This window comes from Balaenoptera physalus (genome assembly GCF_965194825.1).
Source record: "Balaenoptera physalus genome assembly, chromosome: 12".
Lineage (NCBI taxonomy): Eukaryota > Metazoa > Chordata > Mammalia > Artiodactyla > Balaenopteridae > Balaenoptera > Balaenoptera physalus.
The window spans coordinates 24,689,175-24,714,400 of record NC_138897.1 but is presented as its reverse complement, the minus strand read 5'-3'; the positions used below and the strand labels follow the sequence as shown (position 1 = coordinate 24,714,400).

The 25,226-nt window shown below is 36.9% G+C and overlaps 1 protein-coding gene across 2 annotated transcripts in view; it reads right to left on the bottom strand.

The window, feature by feature from the left end:
- The window catches only part of ACAA2 (acetyl-CoA acyltransferase 2), a 42,038-nt gene that overhangs the window by 14,501 nt on the left and 2,311 nt on the right, over positions 1 to 25,226 (bottom strand). For both annotated transcript variants that reach the window (XM_082416640.1, XM_082416641.1), the window contains exons 2-5: positions 19,307 to 19,473; positions 14,506 to 14,634; positions 2,260 to 2,376; positions 632 to 779 (exon numbers count right to left, since the gene is read on the bottom strand). In XM_082416640.1, the coding sequence (XP_082272766.1) occupies positions 632 to 779; positions 2,260 to 2,376; positions 14,506 to 14,634; positions 19,307 to 19,473 (561 nt within the window). The remainder of the gene's footprint in view (positions 1 to 631; positions 780 to 2,259; positions 2,377 to 14,505; positions 14,635 to 19,306; positions 19,474 to 25,226) is intronic.

The following is a 25,226-nucleotide window of genomic DNA, read 5'->3' as shown; positions in this document are numbered from 1 at the left end:
TCAAAACCCTTTTCAGAGGACTAACAAATTTCTTCAACTCACCATACTGATAAAAGAATGGCTGTCATCTTGCTCGTTTTGTACTGGCTCACCAGCAGTGTGCACTGTTGGCACCAAGGGCACCATGGCACCACATCTAGGGCCTTGGACTAGTTCTGAGTCTCTGAGTCAGGCGCAAGGATTCTCAATTAGGAATGGGAGAGAGAAGTCATAAAAGGATACCCAATGGGTCTTTCCCAAACATATCATCCCCTTCTTGTGCATACGATATGCCTCTCGGGGGAGGACATCCTCTGTGTCCCAGCTGTCCCACCGAGCCATCATCTCTGATGGAGTGTATCATAGCCCTCAGAGTCTTCTGCTGACCAGTTTGGGGCAAAATTCAAGTGTCCAGATAGGGCCAATTAACCATACTACTTTTAAAGTAGTATTCACATACTTCAAAAGAGAAACACCCAGTTAATTTGCAATTATAGAATATTTAATCACTAAAAAAAAGGAATAATGAAAAAATGTGGTTTTCTAAAGGTATAATTTTAAACTAATATTATATGACCTTTATAATCTAAAATGATAAAAATCTTTCCTAGTTTTCTTTCTATAGATATTTATAATAAACAATTTCACTGACCAGCTTTCCACCTCTGCTGTGACTGCAGGGCATATTTGTCACTGTCTTCTCTGCTTATTTTATGTTTTGCAGCAAGATTCTCTGCAGTAATTGCCATTGGGATTTGGACATGCTGATCTGTTAATCCTGTCCACAAAGAGTCTTCCAGCTATTAAAAGAAATTAATAAAATGATCTGTAAAGCGTATCTTTTGAAAGTAATATGCTATCATTTCTTTAAATTTAAATAATCAACAGTTCCAATAAAAATAGTAAAATTAGATTTTCTGATAAGCATTTAGTATTATGATTTATATTTGGTTCTGAGACATTTTTTAAAAACCACCCAACACCATAATAAAATGCACACACCCTCCTCTCTAAATGCAGGGCTCTAAAGAGAGCCAACAGTGCTAAATGTGCAGGGTGACACACACAGGAACTCACCCCACAATCAAAACTTAAACCCTTGTGGTTCCATTTTGTAAGAAACTTCACAGAGTCCTCATGCAACACTTCCCTGCAGCCACCTTTGTAAAGCAGTTACAAGCCCCTCACAAAAGCGTACGGCTGTGCTCTTTTTCCATCCCATGCCTTCTGTGGTAGGAACAGCTGGTTCTATCAGCTGTTTCTACAAGGTTGAAAAGAGCCTGGAATAGGCTCCTTGAGTAATGGCTGGTATTTGTTATCCAATTAGTTAGTCTCTGATAAATGTACTCCACCTGTTTCTTCTAGACTGCCTTGTCACCTTTTGAGTCACTGACCTGTCTTCCCAAAGGTTTTCTTAAACATATTAGGTATCGCAAATATTACCTCATATTTTCTAAGTCTTACTCCTTTCAGCTTTCAAAAAGGCAAGGTGAGAAACTGGGTGAATGGGATAAATCAATGATTACGACTGGGAAATCCTAAGAATATACAATGTCATCAGCCCTTTGATGTGGGAAGGACAGCATACTATCACTCTTTTTTCTTTTAATATTTATTTATTTGGTTGCACCAGGTCTTAGTTGAGGCAGGTGGGCTCCTTAGTTGTGGTACACGAACTCTTAGTTGCAGCATGCGTGTGGGATCTAGTTCCCTGACCAGGGATCGAACCTGGGCCCTCTGCATTGGGGGCGCGGAGTCTTAATCACTGTCCCACCAGGGAAGTCCCTATCACTTTTTTTCAGTACTACTCAGGCAGTTCTCAAAGGGTCGTTTTTTATCTGACTGATCTGGGACACTATGAACTGTATTTGAGGAGAATGTTTTCTGCGATAAAGAAGAAATCTATTCAATGGAGATTGCTCCAGAAATAAAATTTCCATAAATCATGGTAAAGATTTAATTATTTGGTTTACCAGTTATTCAGTAGAGAGATTAATTCAACCTTTGCCCATCTTTTTAATCCACTCCTTCCCTTCCTCTATCTCCCCAGGTGTTAATGCCACTACCAAAGATGTGCCGAGATAAAGTCTAATTTTATGTGAGTTAAAATGTCAAAATTAACAACTATGAAATAGTTTACAAATTTCAAATCATTCATATTTTGCCAATCCCCTATTAACAAAATTGGTTTTAAAATTTTTCTCTACCCCAAAATGCTGTTATTAAAATTATAGTACAATAGCATAAGAAATAATCTTTAAAAATTTTAATGGTTCCAACCTTGAGATCTGATCCAAACGTAGTTCCAAAACGAATATTTCTGACATAGAAGGGAGCCTGGCTCATGCTTTCAGTTCCTCCACACAAGACAATTTCAGAGTCTTTAACACAAATTTCCTATTTAAAAACAAATGAATGACAACAATGAAACCTTTTATTGTGACAGAAGTATGTCCCTAAAAGTATGTATTAAGCAGTAAACCAATAGTAAAGCTAATGAGCAACATACCCTCGCTTAACAGTAAAACTTCCACATTATATTGTCTCAAAGGGAAATACTTGTAAAGTAATTGCAAAGCAAATGCTAAAATATCCATTCCCAAGATACAAGAAGACAAAAAAACGAACAGACTTCAATCATTTGTGCAGAAGTAACAAATCCTACCTACATTTTGACAAGGAATGGTAATTCTTAACTCAATACAAATCTTGAAAATTAACATAGATATTAATGTCTGGTATAAATGTACAGATTGCCAGCAGATAATAAAGAATAAATCCTTTAAAAAGGCAAAAGTAAAATTTACCCTATTAATGAATGAATCTGAAGGAGACCACAGATTTATAAGAACTAGGTTAACCTAGAGGACTCATAAAAAGGAACCTGTTTCATTCTTCCAACTTTTTCTATTATTTGCATTTCTCAGAAAAACAGCAAAGAACAACCCTCCAGGAGAGAGACCTTCAAGATGGCGGAGGAGTAAGACGTGGGCATCACCTTCCTCCCCACAAACACATCAAAAATACATCTACATGTGCAACAATTCCTACAGAACACCTACTGAACGCTGGCAGAAGACCCCAGACTTTCCAAAAGGCAAGAAAATCCTGATGTACCTGGGTAGGGCAAAAGAAAAAAAGAAAAAACAGAGACAAAAGAATAAGGATGGGACCTGCATCTCGGGGAGGGAGCTGTGAAGGAGGAAAAGTTTCCACACACTAGGAAGCCCCTTCAATGGCAGAGACAGGGGGTGCGTGAGGTGGGGGGAAGCTTCGGAGCCACGGAGGAGAGCACAGCCACAGGGGTGCGGAGGGCAAAGAGGAGAGAGTCCCGCACAGAGGATCGGTGCCGACCAGCACTCACCAGACCGAGAGGCTTGTCCGCTCACCTGGCTGGGGCGGGCGGGGGCTGGGAGCTGAGGCTCGGGCTTCGGAGGTCAGATCCCAGGGAGAGGACTGGGGTTGGCTGTGTGAACACAGCCTGAAGGGGGCTAGTGTGCCACAGCTAGCTGGGAGGGAGTCTGGGAAAAAGTCTGGAACTGCCTAAGACAGAAGAGACCATTGTTTCGGGGTGTGCGAGGAGAGGGGATTCCTTCCCCATGTGCCCACAGAAGGCAGAGCACTGCCTAAGCGAGCTCCAGAGACGGGCATGAACCACGGCTATCAGCTCAGATCCCAGAGACGGACATGAACTGAGAATGCTGCTGCCGCTGCCACCAAGAATCCTGTGTGCAAGCGCAAGTCACTACTCACACCCGCCTCAGGAGCCTGTGCAGCACGCCACTGACAGGGTCCTGAGATCCAGGGACAACTTCCCCAGGAGAACATACAGCACACCTCAGGCTGTTACAATGTCATGCCAGCCTCTGCTGCCATAGGCTCGGCCGGCATTCCAGTTATGACTACCACACCCCTTCCTCCCCCCGGCCTGAGTGAGGAAGAGAGCCCTAATTAGCCGCTGCTTTAACCCCCTCCTGTCTGGTGGGGAACAGACGCCTGAGGGTGACCTACATGCAGAGGCGGGGCCAAATCCAAAGCTGAACCCCAGGAGCTGTGCGAACAAAGAAGAGAAAGGGAAATTTCTCCCAGCAGCCTCAGGAGCAGTGGATTAAATCTTCACAATCAACTTGATGAGCCCTGCATCTGTGGAATACCTGAATAGACAACAAATGTTCCCAAAACTGGGGCAGTGGACTTTGGGAGAAACTGTAGATTTGGGGTTTGCTTTCTGCAACTGATTTATTTCTAATTTTTATGTTTATCTTAGTTTAGCTTTTAGTGCTTGTTACCATTGGTGGATGTGTTTATTGGTTTGGTTGCTCTCTTCTTTTTTGTTTTTTAATTTAAAAAATTTTTTATTTGTTTTTATATTATTTATTTATTTATTTATTTATTTTCCTTCCCTTTCTTCTGAGCCGTGTGGCTGGCAGGGACTCAGTGCTCTGGCCGGGTGTCAGGCCTGAGCCTCTGAGGTGGGAGAGCCGAGTCCAGGACACTGGACCACCAGAGACCTCCCAGCCCCACGTGATATCAATCGGTGAGAACTCTCCCAGAGATCTCCATCTCAACGCTAAGACCCAGCTCCACCCAACGGCCAGCAAGCTCCAGTGCTGGAAGCCCCATGCTAAACAACTAGCAGGACAGGAACACAACCCCACCCATTAGCAGAGAGGCTGCCTAAAGTCATACTAAGTTCACAGACACCCCAAAACACACCACCAGATGTGGCCCTGCCCACCAGAAAGACAAGATCCAGCCCCACCCACCAGAACACAGGCACCAGTCCCCTCCACCAGGAAGCCTACACAACACACTGAACCAACCTCACCCACTGGGGAGAGATACCAAAAACAACAGCAACTATGAACCTGCAGCCTGCAAAAAGGAGACCGCAAACACAGTAAGTTAAACAAAATGAGAAAACAGAGAAATATGCAGCAGATGAAAAAGCAAGGTAAAAACCCACCAGACCAAACAAATGAAGAGGAAATAGGCAGCCTACCTGAAAAAGAATTCAGAGTAATGATAGTAAAGATGATTCAAAATCTTGGAAATAGAATGGAGAAAATACAAGAAACATTTAACAAGGACCTAGAAGAACGAAACAGCAAACAAACAATGATGACCAACACAATAAATGAAATTTAAAATTCTCTAGAAGGAATCAATAGCAGAATAACTGAGGCAGAAGAATGGATAAGTGACCAGGAAGATAAAATAGTGGAAATAACTGCCTCAGAGCAGAATAAAGAAAAAAGAATGAAAAGACTTGAGGACAGTCTCAGAGACCTCTGGGACAACATTAAAAGCACCAACATTTGAGTTATAGGGGTCCCAGAAGAAGAATAGAAAAAGAAAGGGTCTGAGAAAATATTTGAAGAGATTATAGTTGAAAGCTTCCCTAACATGGGAAAGGAAATAGTCAATCAAGTCCAGGAAGCACAAAGAGTCCCATACAGGAAAAATCCAAGGAGAAACATGCCAAGACACATATCAATCAAGGTATCAAAAATTAAATATAAAAAAAAGAAATTAAAAGCAGTAAGGGAAAGCAACAAATAACATACAACGGAATTCCCGTAAGGTTAACAGCTGATCTTTCAGCAGAAACTCTGCAAGCCAGAAGGGAGTGGCAGGACATATTTAAAGTGATGAAAGGGAAAAACCTACAACCAAGATTACTCTACTCAGCAAGGATCTCATTCAGATTCGATGGAGAAATTAAAACCTTCACAGATAAGCAAAAGTTAAGAGAATTCAGCACCATCAAACCAGCTTTACAACAAATGCTAAAGGAATTTCTCTAGGCAGGAAACACAAGAGAAGGAAAAGACCTACAAAACAAACCCAAAACAAGAAAGTGGTAATAGGAACATATATATCGATAATTACCTTAAATGTAAATGGATTAAAAGCTCCAACCAAAAGACACAGACTGGCTGAATGGATACAAAAACAAGACCTGTATATATGCTGTCTACAAGAGTCCCACTTCAGACCTAGGCACACATACAGACTGAAAGTGAGGGGATGGAAAAAAATACTCCATGCAAATGGAAATCAGAAGAAAGCTGGAGTAGCAATACTCATACCAGACAAAAAGAGACTTTAAATTAAAGACTATTACAAGAGACAAAGAAGGACACTGCATAATGATCAAGGGATCAATCCAAGAAGAAGATATAACAATTATAAATATTTATGCACCCAACATAGGAGTATCTCAAGGCAAATGTTAACAACCATAAAATGGGAAATCGACAGTAACACAAAAATAGTAGGGGACTTTAACACCCCACTTTCACCAATCATCCAAAATGAAAATAAATAAGGAAACACAAGCTTTAAATGACACATTAGACCAGATGGAGTTAACTGATATTTAGGACACTCCTTCCAAAAACAACAGAATACACTTTCTCCTCATGTGCTCCTGGAACATTCTCCAGGATAGATCATATCTTGGGTCACAAATCAAACCTCAGTAAATTTAAGAAAACTGAAATCATCTCAAGTATCTTTTCCAACCACAATGCTATGACACTAGATATCAATTACAGGAAAAAAACTGTAAAAAATACAAACACATGGAGGCTAAACAATATGCTACTAAATAACCAAGATATCACTGAAGAAATCAAAGAGGAAATCAAAAAATACCTAGAAACAAATGACAATGAAAACACGATGACCCAAAACCTATGAGATGCAGCAAAAGCAGTTCTAAGAGGGAAGTTTATAGCAATACAATTCTACCTCAAGAAACAAGGAAAGTCTCAAATAAACAACCTAACCTTACACCTAAAGCAATTAGAGAAAGAAGAACAAAAAAGAACCCAAAGTTTTTTGGTTCTTCACACCATAGAAGGAAAGAAATCATAAAGATCAGATCGGGAATAAATGAAAAAGACATGAAGGAAACAATAGTAAATATCAATAAAACTAACAGATGATTCTTTGAGAAGATAAACAAAATTGACAAACCATTAGCCAGACTCATCAAGAAAAAAAGGGAGAAGACTCAGATCAACAGAATTAGAAATGAAAAAGGAGAAGTAACAACTGACACTGCAGAAATACAAAAGATCATGAGAGACTGCTACAGGCAACTACTATATGTCACTTAAATGGACAACCTGGAAGAAATGGACAAATTTTTAGAAAAGTACAACCTTCCAAGACTGAACCAGGAAGAAATAGAAAAGATGAACAGACCAATCACAAGCACTGAAATTGAAACTGTGATTAAAAATCTTCCAACAAACAAAAGCTCAGGACCAGATTGCTTCACAGGAGAATTCTATCAACCATTTGGAGAAGAGCTAACACCCATCCTTCTCAAACTTTTCCTAAATATAGCAGAGGGAAGAACACTCCCAAACTCACTCTATGAGACCACCATCACCCTTATACCAAAACCAGACAAAGTTGTCACAAGAAAAGAAAACTACAGGCCAATATCACTTGTGAATATAGATGTAAAAATCCTCAAGAAAATACTAGCAAACAGAATCCAACAGCACATTAAAAGGATCATACACCATGATCAAGTGGGGTTTATCCCAGGAATGCAAGGATTCTTCAATATACGCAAATCAATCAATGTGATACACCATATTAACAAATTGAAGGAGAAAAACCATATGATAATTTCAATAGATGCAGAAAAAGCTTTCGACAAAATTCAACACCCATTTATGATAAAAACTCTCCGGAAATTGGGAGAATTCCCATAGAGGGACCCTACCTCAACATAATAAAGGCCATTTACGACAAACCCACAGCCAAGATCATTCTCAATGGTGAAAAACTGAAACCATTTCCTCTAAGATCAGGAACAACACAAGGTTGCTCACTCTCTCTGCTATCATTCAACATAGTTTTGGAAGTTTTAGCCACAGAAATCAGAGAAGAAAAAGAAATAGAAGGAATCCAAATTGGAAAAGAAGAAGTAAAACTGTCACTGTTTGCAGATGGCATGATACTATACATAGAGAATCCCAAAGATGTTACTAGAAAACTACTAGAGCTAATCAATGAATTTGGTAAAGCAGCAGGATACAAAGTTAATGCATAGAAATCTCTTGCATTCCTATACACTAACGACAAAAAATCTGATGGAGAAATTAAGGAAACACTCCCATTTACCACTGCAACAAAAAGAATAAAATACCTAGGAATAAACCTACCTAAGGAGATTACAGACCTGTATGCAGAAAACTATAAGACACTGATGAAAGAAATTAAAGATGATACCAACAGATGGAGAGATATACCATGTTCTTGGATTGGAAGAATCAACATTGTGAAAATGACTATACTACCCAAAGCAATCTACAGATTCAGTGCAATCACACTACCCTATCACACTACCAATGGCATTTATCACAGAACTAGAACAAAAAATTTTACAATTTGTATGGAAACACAAAAGACCCCGAATAGCCAAAGAAATCTTGAGAAAGAAAGACGGAGTTGGAGGAATCAGGCTCCCTGACTTCAGACTATACTACAAAGCTACAGTGATCAAGACAGTATGGTAGTGGCACAAAAACAGAAATGTAGATCAATGGAACAGGATAGAAAGCTCAGAGATAAACCCACACACCTACGGTCACCTTATCTTTGATAAAGGAGGCAAGAATATACAATGGAGAAAAGACAGTCTCTTCAGTAAGTGGTGCTGGGAAAACTGGATAGCTTCATGTAAAAGAATGAAATTAGAGCACTTCCTAACACCATACACAAAGATAAATCCAAAATGGATTAAAGACCTAAATGTAAGGCCAGACACTATAAAACTCTTAGAGGAAAACATAGGCAGAACACTCTATGACATACATCACAGCAAGATCCTTTTTGACCCACCTCCCAGACAAATGGAAATAAAAACAAAAATAAACAAATGGGACCTAATGAAACTTAAAAGCTTTTGCACAGCAAAGGAAACCATAAACAAGATGAAAAGACAATCCTCAGAATGGGAGAAAATATTTGCAAATGAAGCAACTGACAAAGGATTAATCTCCAAAATATACAAGCAGCTCAATATCAAAAAAACAAACAACCCAATCCAAAAATGGGCAGAAGACCTAAATAGACATTTCTCCAAAGAAGATATACAGAGAGCCAATAAACACATGAAAGGATGCTCAACATCACTAATCATTAGAGAAATGCAAATCAAAATCACAACGAGGTATCACCTCACACCACGCAGAATGGCCATCATCAAAATATCTACAAACAATAAATGCTGGAGAGGGTGTGGAGAAAAGGGAACCCTCTTGCAGTGTTGGTGGGAATGTTAATTGATACAGCCACTATGGAGAACAGTATGGAGGTTCCTTAAGAAACTAAAAATAGAACTACCATATGACCCAGCAATCCCACTACTGGGCATATACCTTGAGAAAACCATAATTCAAAAACAGACATGTACCACAATTTTCATTGCAGCATTATTTACGACAGCCAGGACATGGAAGCAACCTAAGTGTCCATCGACAGATGAATGGATAAAGATGTGGCGCATATATACAATGGAATATGACTCAGCCATAAAAAGAAACGAAACTGAGTTATTTGTAGTGAGGTGGATGGACGTAGAGTCTGTCATACAGAGTGAAGTAAGTCAGAAAGAGAAAAACAAATACCATATGCTAACACATATATATGGAATCTAAAAAAAACAAGGTTCTGATGAACCTAGGGACAGGACAGGAATAGAGACGCAGACCTAGAGAATGGACTTGAGGACACAGGGAGGGGGAAGGGGAAGCTGGGATGAAGTGAGAGAGTAGCACTGACATGTATAGACTACCAAATGTAAAACAGATAGCTATTTGGAAGCAGCTGCATAGCAAAGGGAAGTCAGCTTGGTGCTTTGTGACCACTTAAGAGTGGTGGGATAGGGAGGGTGGGAGGGAGACACAAGAGGGAGGTGATATGGGGATATATGTATACATATAACTGATTTACTTTGTTATACAGCAGAAACTAACACAGTATTGTAAAGCAATTATACTCTAATAAAGATGTTAAAAAAAAAAAAGATCTACCTACTGGATATAATATTGCATAATTTTAAAATAACAGAAAACTCAAGACAGCAAGGCATAGTAGAACTAATGGTGGTAGGCTGCACTTAGATATTTTAAATAATATACATAAAGCATTGTAACATACAACCTGGCACATAAGAACTCATGAAATAAGTTCTTATTAATATTATATAAACTTATTATCTCACTTAATTATACTAACTAATGAAGTATGCATGCTTATATCAGTTACACTAAGTAGAAAACTAAGTCTCATGGCTTCTCTATTTTAAATTACTATCTTGAATACAACCATTTTATAAAGCAAAATGGACTCCATCCCAAGAATGTGAATATAAAATCTTTTGTCCCATTATAGTAATGAAAATCACATAAGGTCTCAAAATTTATAGCTGTGATAAAATATAGACAGCAGCAAAGGAAAACTCTGTCTGATCTGTAATAATGTCAAACCCATTTAAGGAGGGATATAGTTATCAATATATAAGCACCACTTTTATTCTCTATTATGCCATTCTCTTTTCTTATATACTTTTTCCCTCTCTTGTCTTACCAGTCCTGCCATCACATATATGATAAGTGGCCAAGCAATTCATCTTTGCTATAAGCTTGGTGAAAAAGCAAAACATATGAGCTAAGTACGCTGAAGAAAGGGTAAAATTAATAGCAACAAAAGCCTAAAAACATGATTTCCTTGGTGGAAAGTTGTTCAAAGTCAATTTCACACAAATTTTCTTTCCAACCACAAAGGAATCAAGAGTAATAATCATTATTAGTGGTGTTGTTTCCCAATATTTAGTAAGACAGTGTATAAAATCTAAGTGCCTTGAAGAAACCACCAGAAATTTAAGACTTAAGGGCTCAGGAATAATAGTATTAAAAGAAGTCAGAGCAATATTCTTCTTAGAGTCATAATAACATTAATGATGAAACTGCATTTAGCCTAGTCCCTTAGAAAATTTAGTAATAACAATATTCCTGTGTTTTAAAGGGAAGAATTTAGTAGTGTTAGGCAGAGGAGTAAAATCTTACCTTGAGGTTACAGAAACATTTAATCATCTTGATTCTCTCCTACTCTGCTATAATATATATTACATTAACTAGATTTATATTCCTATCTATTTTTAAGACATTTTCCACGCTTTGTTATATCAGAACAAGCAGACCATTCATTTATATGGATTCAGAATAGGACAGTCCTAGTTACCATCCATAGCATTATGTCACTATATTCGACAGTGATGGAAGATTGTGCATGTAGATTGCCTACACCTGTAATAAAAGTAGATTAGATTAATTTGTTCCTAATTCAAATTTGATTCCATTTGAACAAAATCCCAAGTCATATGGCTCAGAACAAAGTCTATATTTGACTTCCACAATTTAAAAAGACATTGACAAAATGAAAAGGAGTTGAGGAAATCCCCAAAGCTGTATATTTAGACCTAGTTCATTTTCACCAAGATCAAGATGTTATTTTACAGACCGAGTTAAAGAATGAGTTTTCACCAGGGGCCAGCTAATATTTATTTTCTCTAAGGACTAAAAGAGAAAACATTGGAACCTGATTCATGATGATTCAGATTAGAAAAAATAGAAAATGTTTTGAAATTTCAGAGTTATTAACTATCACAATGAATATTATTGAGGCTGTGAATTTCCTTTGCATATGTTAAGATTGGCCTCCTTCTATCATCCGTGTGGGATAATATATGCAGCTTTAGCTGCCAAAAGTTGTGCAGTGAAAACAGCTACATTTAACGTTGTGGTGTGATAATACACGCTATAGTTGAGGATTCTGCATGTACCTTTGTTTTTCTGTTAATAAAGTAGATTCAAATTTTATTTTTAGTGTGAAATAATTAGAGAGATTTATGGAGTCATCTATCCTACTCAGCTTGTTCTCTTTATTATAGAATGGGTTAAAAAGAAAGTTTAATCTTTAAAAAATATCCTCTAAGAATTCAAGATTTGCATGTATCTCGTTGTGGTGATCTGTAGCTTTTGTGTACCCGGCTGTCTACGGTTATAATTAAAAAAAAAAAAAAAAGCAGTATACAGATGAACCTGAACCATAAATTATTTAACATATTGTAAAGTTTGTAAATGTATGTTTTAGGAATGTTCTGTATAAGTTCTCCAAGAAAATCAAAGGTGAACTCATATAACTAGTTTTTGTACATTTCCACGAAAAATAGCATGTTACACGTTGCAGCTTCTCAATCACTCGTCTGCAGCTACACTCAACATGGTCCTGGATATTTCATTGCACTGGTTGTACATGTAGTTGCTGTTATTGTTACAACAGCCGTGCAGCACCCCAGAGGCTGAATTCAGGAAAGGAAATTGAAGCTTATTGAAATTTGAGGAACGACTGTCCAGTAACATAGAGAAACAAGAAAATAAGTTGATTTTGCCCCTTATAAATGAACAAAATTGATTAGTAAATGAGCCAAGTGGTCCTTCAATTCTGTATCAAATGTCCAGTGCAAGTTCTGATTAGTAAAATCTATGCAATTAAAATATTATAAACCCCTTGTTACATGGGTACGCTATCAAGACATTTACCTGAATGTTATTTCAACAGTAAGCATAATTAACAATGTTATAGCTTTGAGGTTTTAGTAGCTTTGAGGTAGACAGTACAGTAGCTTTGAGGTAGACATTAAAAACGCCTATAATGAAAATTACACAAAAACGAGGACTTTTTCAGTACCAGTAATTAACCAAGTTTTGCAAGTTAAAGATAAATGTACAATTTTACATTAAATGGCACACTAATATTGCTACTGATTCTCTTCCTCAAAGCTTAACCTGAGAGAGGTTCCAGAAACCAGAGAGGTTTATGAATCTTGTGACCTAACAGAAAAACTTTGATAACACAGTTATAAAATGAGGGTCACTGTGCTCTGATAAAACGTCATTTATGGACACTTGCATTTAAATTTCATATAATTTTCATGTGTCATAAAATACTATTCTTCACTTAATTTTTTAATTATTTAAAAATGTAAAAAATATTCTTAACTTGTAGGCTGTAGAAGAGCAAGCAGCAGGCAAGATTTGCCAATGGGCTGTAATTTGCTGATCCCTGAGCCAAAAGGAAAAAGACCGGGTCTAAGGAGTCTTCCAAAAGTCATCAGCAATGACTGAAGAAGAAAGAATTAGAAAAAAGTTGAGATATGAAGTAAAAAATTATGTAATCTAAGTACCCAATTATTTATTTAAATATATATCTAAAATTCACACAGTGACCTTCTCTAGAGGTAGGAATTTAGGGTACTTTTATTATTTTTCTTCTCTATTTTTCTAAAATCCCCATAATGAACATGTTATGTTTTTATTATTAGAAAATAAATCACTTTAAATCTGGAGGGAAAAAAACCCCAAAAAACCCTCCAAGAGCCTGATGTTTAAAATGATTGCTAGGAAAATCAGGGTCACTACCTGATATATTATTACAGAAATAAATTAACCTGAAAGTGATTTATTCATTACAATGTTTTATCTTTTATTTTGTAATAACATGAAGACTTTGACAACTTAGATTTTACTATATCCCTTTTCCTTATGCTCAAGGGAACAAATGTATTTGCCCAACTATCCCTTGAAGAGATTATGCTAGTTTGTACTTCTACCAACAGTATCATTCAGTTCCTCTGTAATAAAATACATTTCTTATCATCCTCTAAATTCTCCAACTCCCTTCCTCATCTTAGAGTCTTTATTCAGTGTTTCAAACTGCCTTGCCGGGCACTCTCACAGACCTGGGTTCAGATTCTTCCTCTACAACTTAGTAACCTTAATGCCTTTAATAATCAGTTTCCTTGCCTGTAAAATGGGAATAATAGTTCTTGCCTCATAGGACAGTCGTGAAGATTAAATGAGATACTGAATGTAAATCTATGTGCACAGTGTCTGGCACATAGGAAGCACTCAATAAGAATGACAGTCATGACTAGCTTTTTAAAAATTGTGATAAAATACACATAACATAAAATTTACCATTCTAACCAATTTTAAGTATACAGGTCATTAAGTACATTCACACTGTTATGCAACCAACCACCATCCATCTCCAGAAGTCTTTTTCAGTTTCCAAACTGAAACCCCATACCCATTAAACACTAACTCCCCATTCTCTCTTCCCCACCAGCCCCAACAATCCCCATTCTACTTTCTGTCTCTATGAATCTGACCACTCGAGGGACCTCATATAAGTGGACTCATACAGTATTTGTCCTTTTGTGACTGGCTTACTCCATTTAGCAGAATGTTTTCAGGGTTCATTACTAGCTTTTAAGAAACTATTTTCTATGAATATTTTTCCAAGAAAAATTAAATATTGACCTCTCCTAATAAGTACTATAAAATTAAAAACCTACAGTGTTATATTGAAGTGAGGCATTTCCTCTAATAACTATTAATATTTTCAGAGAATTAAATAAAATGTTGCCTATACCTGACATCCATTCACAATGGACTGGAAACCGGAGCCACAGAGCCTATTAACAGTGACAGCTGGGGTCTCTTTTGGGATTCCCACACGCAAACCAACATGTCTTGCCAAGTATATAGCATCTGAAGAAGTCTGGAACAGAGGGAAAAGAAAAAGAATTTCCTCTATATATCTAGGAATTAAGAAGAAGGACACAATACAGTAAAATGTTCACAATTTTTCAAAAATTATAAATTATATGGCTCTAAGGTAGGACACAATGCATACAGGTACAGCATATTTTATATAATACGTGTTAATGATTTGAATAAAAACTGTGATTTGGCCAACTCGTTTTAAAACAATGTATGAGAAATCCTTATATTAAATCCTCAGTAGAACACAGAATTTCATAACAATTAGAACTGTTTAAAAATGGAATACGCTATCTCGAAGTAGTACGTTCTTTGACAGAGGAAGCATTAGAGGCTATGGTTCTCAACCTTGGCTGCACAGTGGAACAACCGAGGAAGCTTCATTAGCACAGTGATGCTCAAGCTCCTAACCAAACCAATTAAACCAGAAAGGCTGGAGGGGGCCACAGGCATCAGTAGTTACTTTTAATAGCACCCAGGTGATTGTAATGTGTAACCAAGGCTGAGGCTGGCTGACCTAGGAAGGGGAGAGATGAACAATGGTCAGGAGAATAAGAGGTGGGACTAGACCACTGCTTCCCAAACTTTAAAATGCATACTGGGGCATCTTGTTAAAATGTAGGTTCTCAATAAGTAGGTCTAGGACTACCTGAGATTCTGCATTTCTAACCACTGCTCTGGTGAGGCCAATGCTGCTGGTCCAAGGACCACACTTTGAGTAAGAAGGGATGAAACGACTTCTTTTTCTTTTTAACAATAACAACAGCTTTTATTGTAGAGAGAGCTAAAGCAAATTTGATAAAATGTAAAGTTACAAGAATAGTACAGTGAACACCCTAAAGTTACCTTGATGGACCAATTCTTTACGTTTTATCAAATTTGCTTTAGCTCTCTCTGCAATAAAGGTACATTAGTGCCTTTAACACCAAGAACTTTAACACCTCTCAAAATAGGCAGGACATAAATATATAAGTTCAAAATATAGTCGATTCTTATTATGTGTAGATTCTATACTTGCAAATTCACCTACTTGCTAAAATTTATTTGTAACCCCCAAAATCAATACTGGCAGCACTTTTGTGGTCATTTGCAGACGTGCAGAGTGGAGAAAAATTTTAGCTGCCTGATATGCACGTTCCTAGCTAAGGATGAACAAGGGGACACTCTGCCTTCTTGCTTCAGCTCTCATCCTAGAAACAGTGATCTTCCTGCAGCCTATTTAGTTTTATGCATTTTTGTGCTTCTTGTGGGTGATTTTGCTGTTTAAAATGGCCCCCAAGTATATAATGCTGAAGTCCTTGCTCTCCAGTATCCCTAAGTGCAAGAAGGCAGTGATGTGCCTCACAGAGAAAATATGTTAGATAAACTTCATTCAGGCATGAGTGATAGTGCTGTTGGCTGTGAGTTTAATGCTAATGAATCAACAATATATATTAAATATGAAACATATATAAAACAAGGTTATGTACTGATCAGTTAACAAAAATGTTGCGACCATAGGCTCACAGGAACCTCACCCTGTCATTTCCCCTGGGAGCAGTGGTTCAATAGTTGCTAATTCAGTGTACACGGCAACTATATAAAACATAACTACTGTGAATAACGAGAACTGACTACCATGAACAGTTGTGTGCCAATAAATTAGATAATTTAGGTGAAAAGGACAAGTGCCTAGAAAGACACAAACTACCGAAACCAACTCAAAGAAAAATAGACAATCTGAATAGACCTATAACAAGTGAAGACTGAATTATTAGTAATCAAAACACTACTCACCAAAAAAGCCCAGATTGGCTTTATTACTGAATTCTACCAAACATTTAAAGGAGCATTAATACCAATTATTCACAAACTCTTCCTAAAAAATAGAAAAGGATCACTTCCCAACTCATCATGAAGCCAGAATTATCCTTATATCAAAACCAGACAAAGACATCACAAAAAAGTACAGATTAATATCTCTTATGAATATGGATATAAAAATCTCCAACAAAATACTAGCAAACAGAATTCAGCAATGTATAAAAAGAATTATATGCCATGACCAGTGTAAGGGTCATCCAGAAATGTAAGGTTGTTTCATCACCTGAAAGTCAATTAATATATCACATTGTATCAACAGAATAAAAAACAAAAATCATATGATCATCTCAATTGACATAGAAAAAGCACTTGACAAAATCCAACACCTTTTCATGATAAAAACATTCAATAACCTAGGAAAAGAGGAGGACTTCCTCAACCTGATAAAGGGCATCTAGAAAAACCCATATAATCATACTTAATGGTGAAAGACTGGATGCTTTCCCCACAATATCAGGAACAAGACAGGGATATCCATTTTTTGTCTCTTTCATTCAACATCAGAGGTTCTAGACAGAGCAATTAAGCAAGAAAAATAAATACATAAATAAAAGAAATCCAGATTGGAAAGAAAGAAGCATAACTATCTGTACTCTCAGATGACATGATGTTATATATAAAAAATCCTAAGTAATCAACTAGAAAACCATTAGAAGTAATAAATGAGTTCTGCAAGGTTTCAGGATATAAAATTAATATATAGAAATCAATTGCATTTCTTTTTTTGAAAAATCAGCTGCATTTCTATACACTTTCAATGAACAATCTGAAAATGAAATAAGAAAACAATTCCATTCACAATAGCATCTAAAAGAACAAAATACTTAAAAATAAATTTAACAAAAGAAGTGTAAAACATATTCTGACAACTCTAAGACATTGTTGAAAAAATTAAAGAGGATTTATACAAGTGAAAAAACATGCCATGTTCATGGCAATACTCCTTCAATTGACCTACAGATTCAAAACAATCTCTATCAGAATCTTAGCTGACTTCTTTGTAGAAATGGGTAAACAGATTCTAAAATTATCAAACTGCAGGAGACCCAGAATAGCCAAAACAACTTTGAAAAGAATAACTAAGTAGGAGGACTCACATTTCTTGATTTCAAAACTTACAAAGAAGCAACGATGATCAAGACAGTGTGGAACTGACATAAAAAGGATAGACATATAGATCAGTAGAAGAGAACTGGGAGTCCAAAAATAAAATCATATGTCTATGGTCAACTGATTTTCAATAACAGTGCCAAGACCATCCAATGGGAGAAAGAATAGTCTTTTCAACAAATGGTGCTAGAACAACTGGATAGCCACATGCAGAAGAATGAATTTGGACCTGTACCTCAAAACACATATAAAAATTAAATCAAAATAAATCAAAGGCCTAAATGTAAGAGCTAAAACTATAAAACTTAGAAGAAAACATAGGGATAAGTCTTCATGGCCTTAGATATGGAAATGGATTCTTAGATAATGACACCAAAAGCCTGAGCAACAACAACTGAAATTGGGCTTCATCAAAATTTAAAATTTTCATACTCCAAAAGACATTATTAAGAAATGAAAATATAACAAAGTATAGAAAAATATTTACAAATCATGTATCTGTTAAGGGACTCATATCTAGGATATATAAAGAACACTTATGACTCAATAATAAAAAGACAAATAACCCAATTAAAAAACGAGAAAAGGATATGAATTAGACATTCTCCAAGAAGACATGGCAATGGCAACAAGCTAATGAAAAGATGTTCAACATCATCAGTCATCAGGGAAAGGCAAATTAAAACCACAATGAGATACTACTTCATATTCACTAGAGTGGCTATAATAAAAAGACACACAATAACAAGTGTTGACAAGGATGTGGCAAAAGTGGAACCTTCATACACTGTAGGTATGAATGTAAAATGTTTCAGCTGCTTTGGAAAACAGTCTGAAAGTTTCTGAAACAATTAAATGTAGAGATACCATAGAGCCTAGCAATTACACTCATAGGTATACATCCAAGGGAAATAAAAACCTATGTCCATACACAAACTTGTACTTGATGTTCAAAGCAGCATTATTCACAAGGGACAACTGTGCACCTTTTTCTGAGCCTTATCCCAGCTCTAAGAGCTGAAAGCGCTCAGTGCAGGAGGTGGCAGTAGCCTCAAGTCTTCTCAGCCTGCCTCACCCTTCTCAGTCTGTAACCACCTTCCTTAATGAGTCAGGAGAACAGTGATTAGGGCCCCAGTACTGTCAGTGGCAATGCACTCAATGTAGAGCCTCCGTCCCACCAATGAGGTCTGGGAAGAGTAAGACAGTCCCCACTTCATGGCCACACTTTGAAGGAATATTCAGCTTTCAATTACTGCAAATGAATCATCTAGTTTGTACACCATACATAGCAAGGTAGAGGGTAAAGGAGCTTCCCATTTCCCACAAAACACTGACCAAGCTCCTACTGTGTGTAAGAAATTATGGGAGATGTGTTGCATTGCTTGGGTTTGCTACTCTTAGTGGCACACAGAGAGAACCAATTTACTTCAAATAAGTCGAGGAAATTAATTTGCTATTTAAGAAGCAATAAAATGTATCCCAAGTCCCAGATAGAGCCCAGATAGATATATAGTTTCTGAATGTATGTCCTTTTGAATTATATATGCCATTGCTTCTGGAGTCAGGGGACTCCTCAAATTATGAATACCTTCAACTATGATTAACTAGTACACCATTACAACACGTTAAAGGAATTATTTTTAGAAACTGCTAAAAGAAAGCAATAGGAATGAATATGTCCCTTCAGCCCTACTAACCTGAATGACATTGCCTACAACGACACTGTCAATAGTTTCAGGCGAGACTTTGCCAGCAGACAAGGCAGCCCTGGCAGCAGATTCAGCCAAGTCAGTAGCTGTGAAGTCTTTCAGAAGACCTCCATAAGCTCCAAAGGGTGTCCGCTTAGCAGCAACGATGAACACACCTATTGCAAAGAGGAGAGATTTATAAGCAACGACAGGTTAGTCAGTCTCCCTAACATGCTTTAAATAATTTCACTGTGAACCTTATTGTAAAGTACAATTTTCAATTAAATAACTAAAAATCTTTGTCACATAATAATACACAGAATGGGTCACACTCAGAGAAGCAGTACTAAAAGTTATCATTTTGATCAATACCTACATGCTGGCACCAAGAACTGCACTGCAGGCTACGACGTAAATCCATTTCGGCTAGACGACATTCTTATAATCTGATGATTTGCAATGCTAGAACATTTGTTTAAAACGAAATACTTCTTCTATTTGCTGGAGTATATTGCCTAGTCATAGAATCAAAGAATCTCCCAACTAGAAGGTACCTTAAGGTTGTTTGAGGCCAACCACTCATCCTATAAGAACTTCCTCTAGAATATTCCTGACAAGAGGTCCTCTCTAACTTCTGCTAAAGAACTTTCAGTAAGAAGGCATGCTCCATTGTGTGAAGCGGTGTGCCCGTGAATAGGCAACATAAACTAACGATTTTTTTTCTCATACTGAGCTGGCTTGGCTTACCAAGTCTTCCATCTACCAATCGTAGTTCTATCCAAACGCATTCCAAACTCAGACAGATTATATAGTTTCTAGAACATATACTGCTTTGAATTTGTATTACATATGTCACTGCTTCTAGAGTCACAGGATGAGAAATTACAAATTTCAAATAATGTGAACTATTATCTTTTACTCTTAGAATAAAATGAGCAAAACAGATGACCTTTATCATGGGTAGCCCCTCCAGTATCTGGAGTCAGCTAACCTGTAAAATTCCCCAGACATAATGACTCTTTTCCCAAATACGTAAAAAGCATTCTTTCAACATTTCTTTATTTAACATTAATTCTGGTTGTTTTTCTCTAAAGACACTCTCATTTGCTAATATCCTATTATAATGTGTCAGTTAGAATGTAACAAAGTTTCCTACATCTGACCTAACCACAAAGGATACAGAGGAATTATCTATACATCTATTATTGCAAAGACTACAAATTTGCAGTATCACTATTAGTTTGATTGGTGTCCCTGTACAGATAAATACAAATTGTCCCTTCCCAAGGCACTCTACTGCCACCTGCCAAAAAAAAAATATATCTATGGTTAACAAATCTACAATGACTATGATATGAGTGGCACCCACTAGAGCTGCAAAATGCAAAGCCTGCATACTGGGGAACAACATTGGTTACAGCAGCTTCATCACACTAACATTTATTAGGCACCTACTAAGTACTAGACATCTCATCACTTGTCATATAGTATCTAATCTTCCCAACAACTCTGCAAGGTAAATATTACAGTTAACATACAGGGGCACTTACTGTATGATGGACTTCATGCTTGATGCTTTGTATACACTAACTAAATTTTCCCAAAGACAATCTGAGCACACATTTCCACATCTTGCCAAGAAACTACGGGACTTTTAACAATGAGTTTGTACCCAGATATTGACCTATAATTGAGACCATGCAAACATTATACCACTATTGTTATCTGGGTACAATTCTCCTGTTTATGTTAGAGATCTCTTTCCATGGAACAAACTAAATCTATCCTAAAAAAAATTCCAGCTTCTTCTTTCATTCCTACTTTGAGAAATTTACAGTCTAAAAGAATGTTAGGAGCAACATATGTAACTATACTTTAGAACAGATCCAATCAGTTCTTTACAGATAAAATATTCAGATACTTACAAAAGGCCATAAATATTGGTTTGGTGCACTACAAATGTTTTCCTCTGAGATGGGTTATTCTGGGCCACTATGCCTTCCTGTAAACATCCTCTAATCCTCCTTGATTAATAGTCTCTGCCTATTTTTATACTGGTGTTTGCTTTATTTCATTTTTCTTTCCCTTTTGCTTGCCTTCTTCCTAATTTTGGTACAGTCCTGCTTCTGGTCATCGCCTAGTATGCTCCTATTTGACCAACTCTCCAGTAGACACTGACGATATATAAGAATGGCTTCCTCAAGTCCTTGGAGAATGAACAAAAGTAGGCAGATGTAGAGTAGGTATGGGAAAGGGGAACAGCACAGGGTGAGTGTCCAAGTTATTTATAACCTCTAACTTGAAGGCCAGCAGCCCACACTAAATAGAATGGCGAGAATTCAGAAACTCAAAGTCTTGCTGGCTTGAAGAATCAGAGAACTAAATTTATGGCAATCGCAGCTACTGAAAACTGAGTGGGGTGGGGGGAGAATCTGTGAAAGAAAAGCAGCACAGTGCGGAGCCCAAATATCTGGCTGAATCCTTAATCATGAACCTGTGGGGACAACTACAACCACCTCAGCTAAGCCTAAATGAATTAGTTAGATTTGAGCTACTGCCCTCTACAGGGGAGACAGAGTGTGCAGTCTGAGTTCAGCCAAATTAACTGCCTGCAAAAAAAGTTAACTAAATAATCGGTAAGTCAATACTTTTTGGAAAGTACCAGAATCCAGTCTCTACAATGGTTCACCTGCACTGTCCACCACACAATCCAAAATTTATTCACATATGAAGAAACAAGAAAATACAGGCGTATCTCAAGAGATATTACAGGTTTGGTTCCAGACTACTGCAACTGAGCAAGTCGCACGAATTTTTTTGTCTTCCAGTGCCTATAAAAGTTATGCTTGTACTGTAGCCTGTTAAGTGTGCAATAACATTATGTCTAAAAAACTGTGCATACTTTAATTTAAAAAATACTTTATTGCTAAAAAATACTAACCATCATCTGAGCCTTCAGTGAGTTGTAATCTTTTTGCTGATGGAGGGTTTGAAACATTGCGAGAATCACCAAAATGTAACACGGACACAAAGTGAGCAAACGTTGTAGGAAAAATGGCACCAATAAACTTGCTCAACTACAGGGTTGCCACAAACCTTCAATTTGCAAAAAACCGCAGTATTTGCAAAGTGCAATAAAATGACGTATGCCTGTGTGACTCATTCTTGAGATAAAAGAAAATCAACAGCAACCAACCCCAAGATGACCCAGATGTTAGAATTAGCAGACAAGTATTTTAAAGCAGCTGTCTATCATAACTATGCTCAAGGATGTATAGAAAACTTTGTTCATAATAAAGGATAGGACATCTCCACAAAGAAAAAAAAAGCTTAAAAAAAAGAACCAAAGTGAAAATTCTAAAACTGAAAAATATCTGAAATAAAATATACACCGAATGGGTGTAAAAGCAGAATGGAAGTGAAAGGAGTAAGATTCAGTGACCTTGAAAGAGATAAACAGACATTACCTGATCTGAAGAACAGAGGAAAAAGATGATTGGGGAAAACAAAACAAAACAAAAAACATGGGCAAAGTCTGACAAAGGAACAAAGGCAATTCAATGGAGAAAGGACAGTCTTTTCAATAAATGGTGCTGGAACAATTGGACATCCACATGCAAACAACAACAACAACAAAGTAGACAGACCTTACCCCTTTCATAAAAATTAGCTCAAATTGGAACACAGACTTAAATAAAAAATTCAAAGACTATAAAACTCCTAGAAGACACCAAAAGAGAAAATCTAGACGACCTTTGGTTTGGCTTGGTGATAACTTTTTAGATACAACACTAAAAGCACAATCCATGAAAGAAAAATTTGGACTTTATTAAAATTGAAAACTTCTGCTCTTCAAAAGACATTACTAAAAGCACAACAAGACAAGCCACGGACTGGGAGAAAATACTTGCAAAATACTTATCTGATAAAGGGCTGGTATCTAACATATACAAAGAGCTCTTCAAACTCAATAATAAGAAAACAAACAACCCAGTTAAAAATGCATAAAAAATGTGAACAGACACCTTACCAAAGATACTATACAAATGGCAAATAGTCATATGAAAAGATGTTTGACATCATGTTATTAGGTAACTGCAAATTCAACCAACAATGAGATACTATCCCACAACTATTAGAATGGCTAAAATCCAAAAACACTGGTCATACAAAACGTTGGTGAGGATGTGGACCAAAAGAAACTCACCCACTGCTTCTGGGAATGCAATATGGTACAGCCACTTTGGAAGACAGTGTGGCAGTTGCTTCCAAAACTAAAACTAACCATACTCCACTCATATGATCTAGTAGTCACACTTCTTTGTATCTACCCCAGTGAGTTGAAAACTTAGGTCCACACAAAAACCTGCACACAAATGTTTATAGCGGCTTTATTCATAATTGTTAAAACTTGGAAGCAGCCAAGATGTTCTTCAGTAGGTGAATGGATAAACTGTGGTACACTCATACAATGGAATATTCTTCAGCACTAAAAAGAAATGTAGTATCAAGTCATGAAAAGACATGAAAGAAACTTAAATGCATATTGCTGGTGAAAGAAGCCAATCTGAAAAGGCTACACACTGTATGAGTCCAACTATATGACACCTAGAAATGGCAAAATTATGCAGACAGTAAAAAGACCAGCGGTTATCAGGGGTTGGGGGTGGTAGGGAAGGAGAAATGAATGGGTAGAGCACAGGGAAATTTTAGGGCAGTGAAACTACTCTTTATGATACTATAATGGTAGATACATGTCATTATACATTTGTCAAAACCTATAGAACTATACAACACAACAAATGAACCTTAATGTAAACTGTGGACTTTAGTTAAAGATAATATATCAGTATTGGTTCATCAATTGTAACAAATGTACCACATTAATGCTGTTAATAATAGGGGATAATGGAGTGAGGCGAGGAAGTATATGGGAATGCTCTGTACTTTCTGTTCAATTTTTCTATAAACCTAAAAGATAAATTTACAGATTCAAGCTCAGTAAACCCCAACGTGAATAAATGCAAATTACACGCACACACTCACTCATCTTGGGACATCACTGTCAAACTTCTCAAAACAAAAGACAAAATCTCCAAAGCCAGAAAAAATGATATACTGCATACATGAAAATGATTCGAACTGAACATTGACTTTTCAGAAACAATGAAGGCACATTTCATTTGCTTCTCCATAAATTTCCTGTCATGAGTTTTTTCCTTGTATTTCATAACCTAAGAAAGCATTTTTGTGTGGGAAGTGCGTATGGTGAAATATGAGAAATCTACAAAAGAGTGTGCGTGTGTGAAAATGAAAATAAAAGCAAGAACTTCCCCTTTCCTTACATCACATCTGCTTACTTGCAGCTCCCAGGCTGTAAAGGTTAGCATGAGCAAGGCTAAAACTGAACTAATACAATTATTTTGAAGGGGGAAAAAGCTATTAAGTGTATTTTTAAAAATAATCTGGCATGTGCAGGTACAAAGACTAGACAATCTAAAGGATTTTTTCCTGTGATTTCATAAACTGGATAACATGGCAATAATTATTTGATCTGATGTCGATTTTATGTGGAAGTTGAAAGGTCTAAAATTTAACAATCGTTAACACCCAGCTAAGATCTTGTGTATTTTAAAAGGCTCTGAAAATTCAGAGGTTAAAGATTTTTACTGAAAGACAATGAAAAGACATATTAATCCAGAGCACAGTGAGTCAGAAACGCCAGGAAAGGGCCTGGCAATGTGGCAGATGTGACCACAGAGGAAAAATAACACTAGAAGAGAAAGAGGAGTTCTGCCTTCCTTTTCATTACATTGTTAGGCAAATATTTACTCATTTAATTACAGCAACTGCAGACAGCAACCAAAGCTAACAAGGAAAACTGCTGCTTCTGTATCCACTTCAGTTTCAGGATTAATCTGGCAGCTCC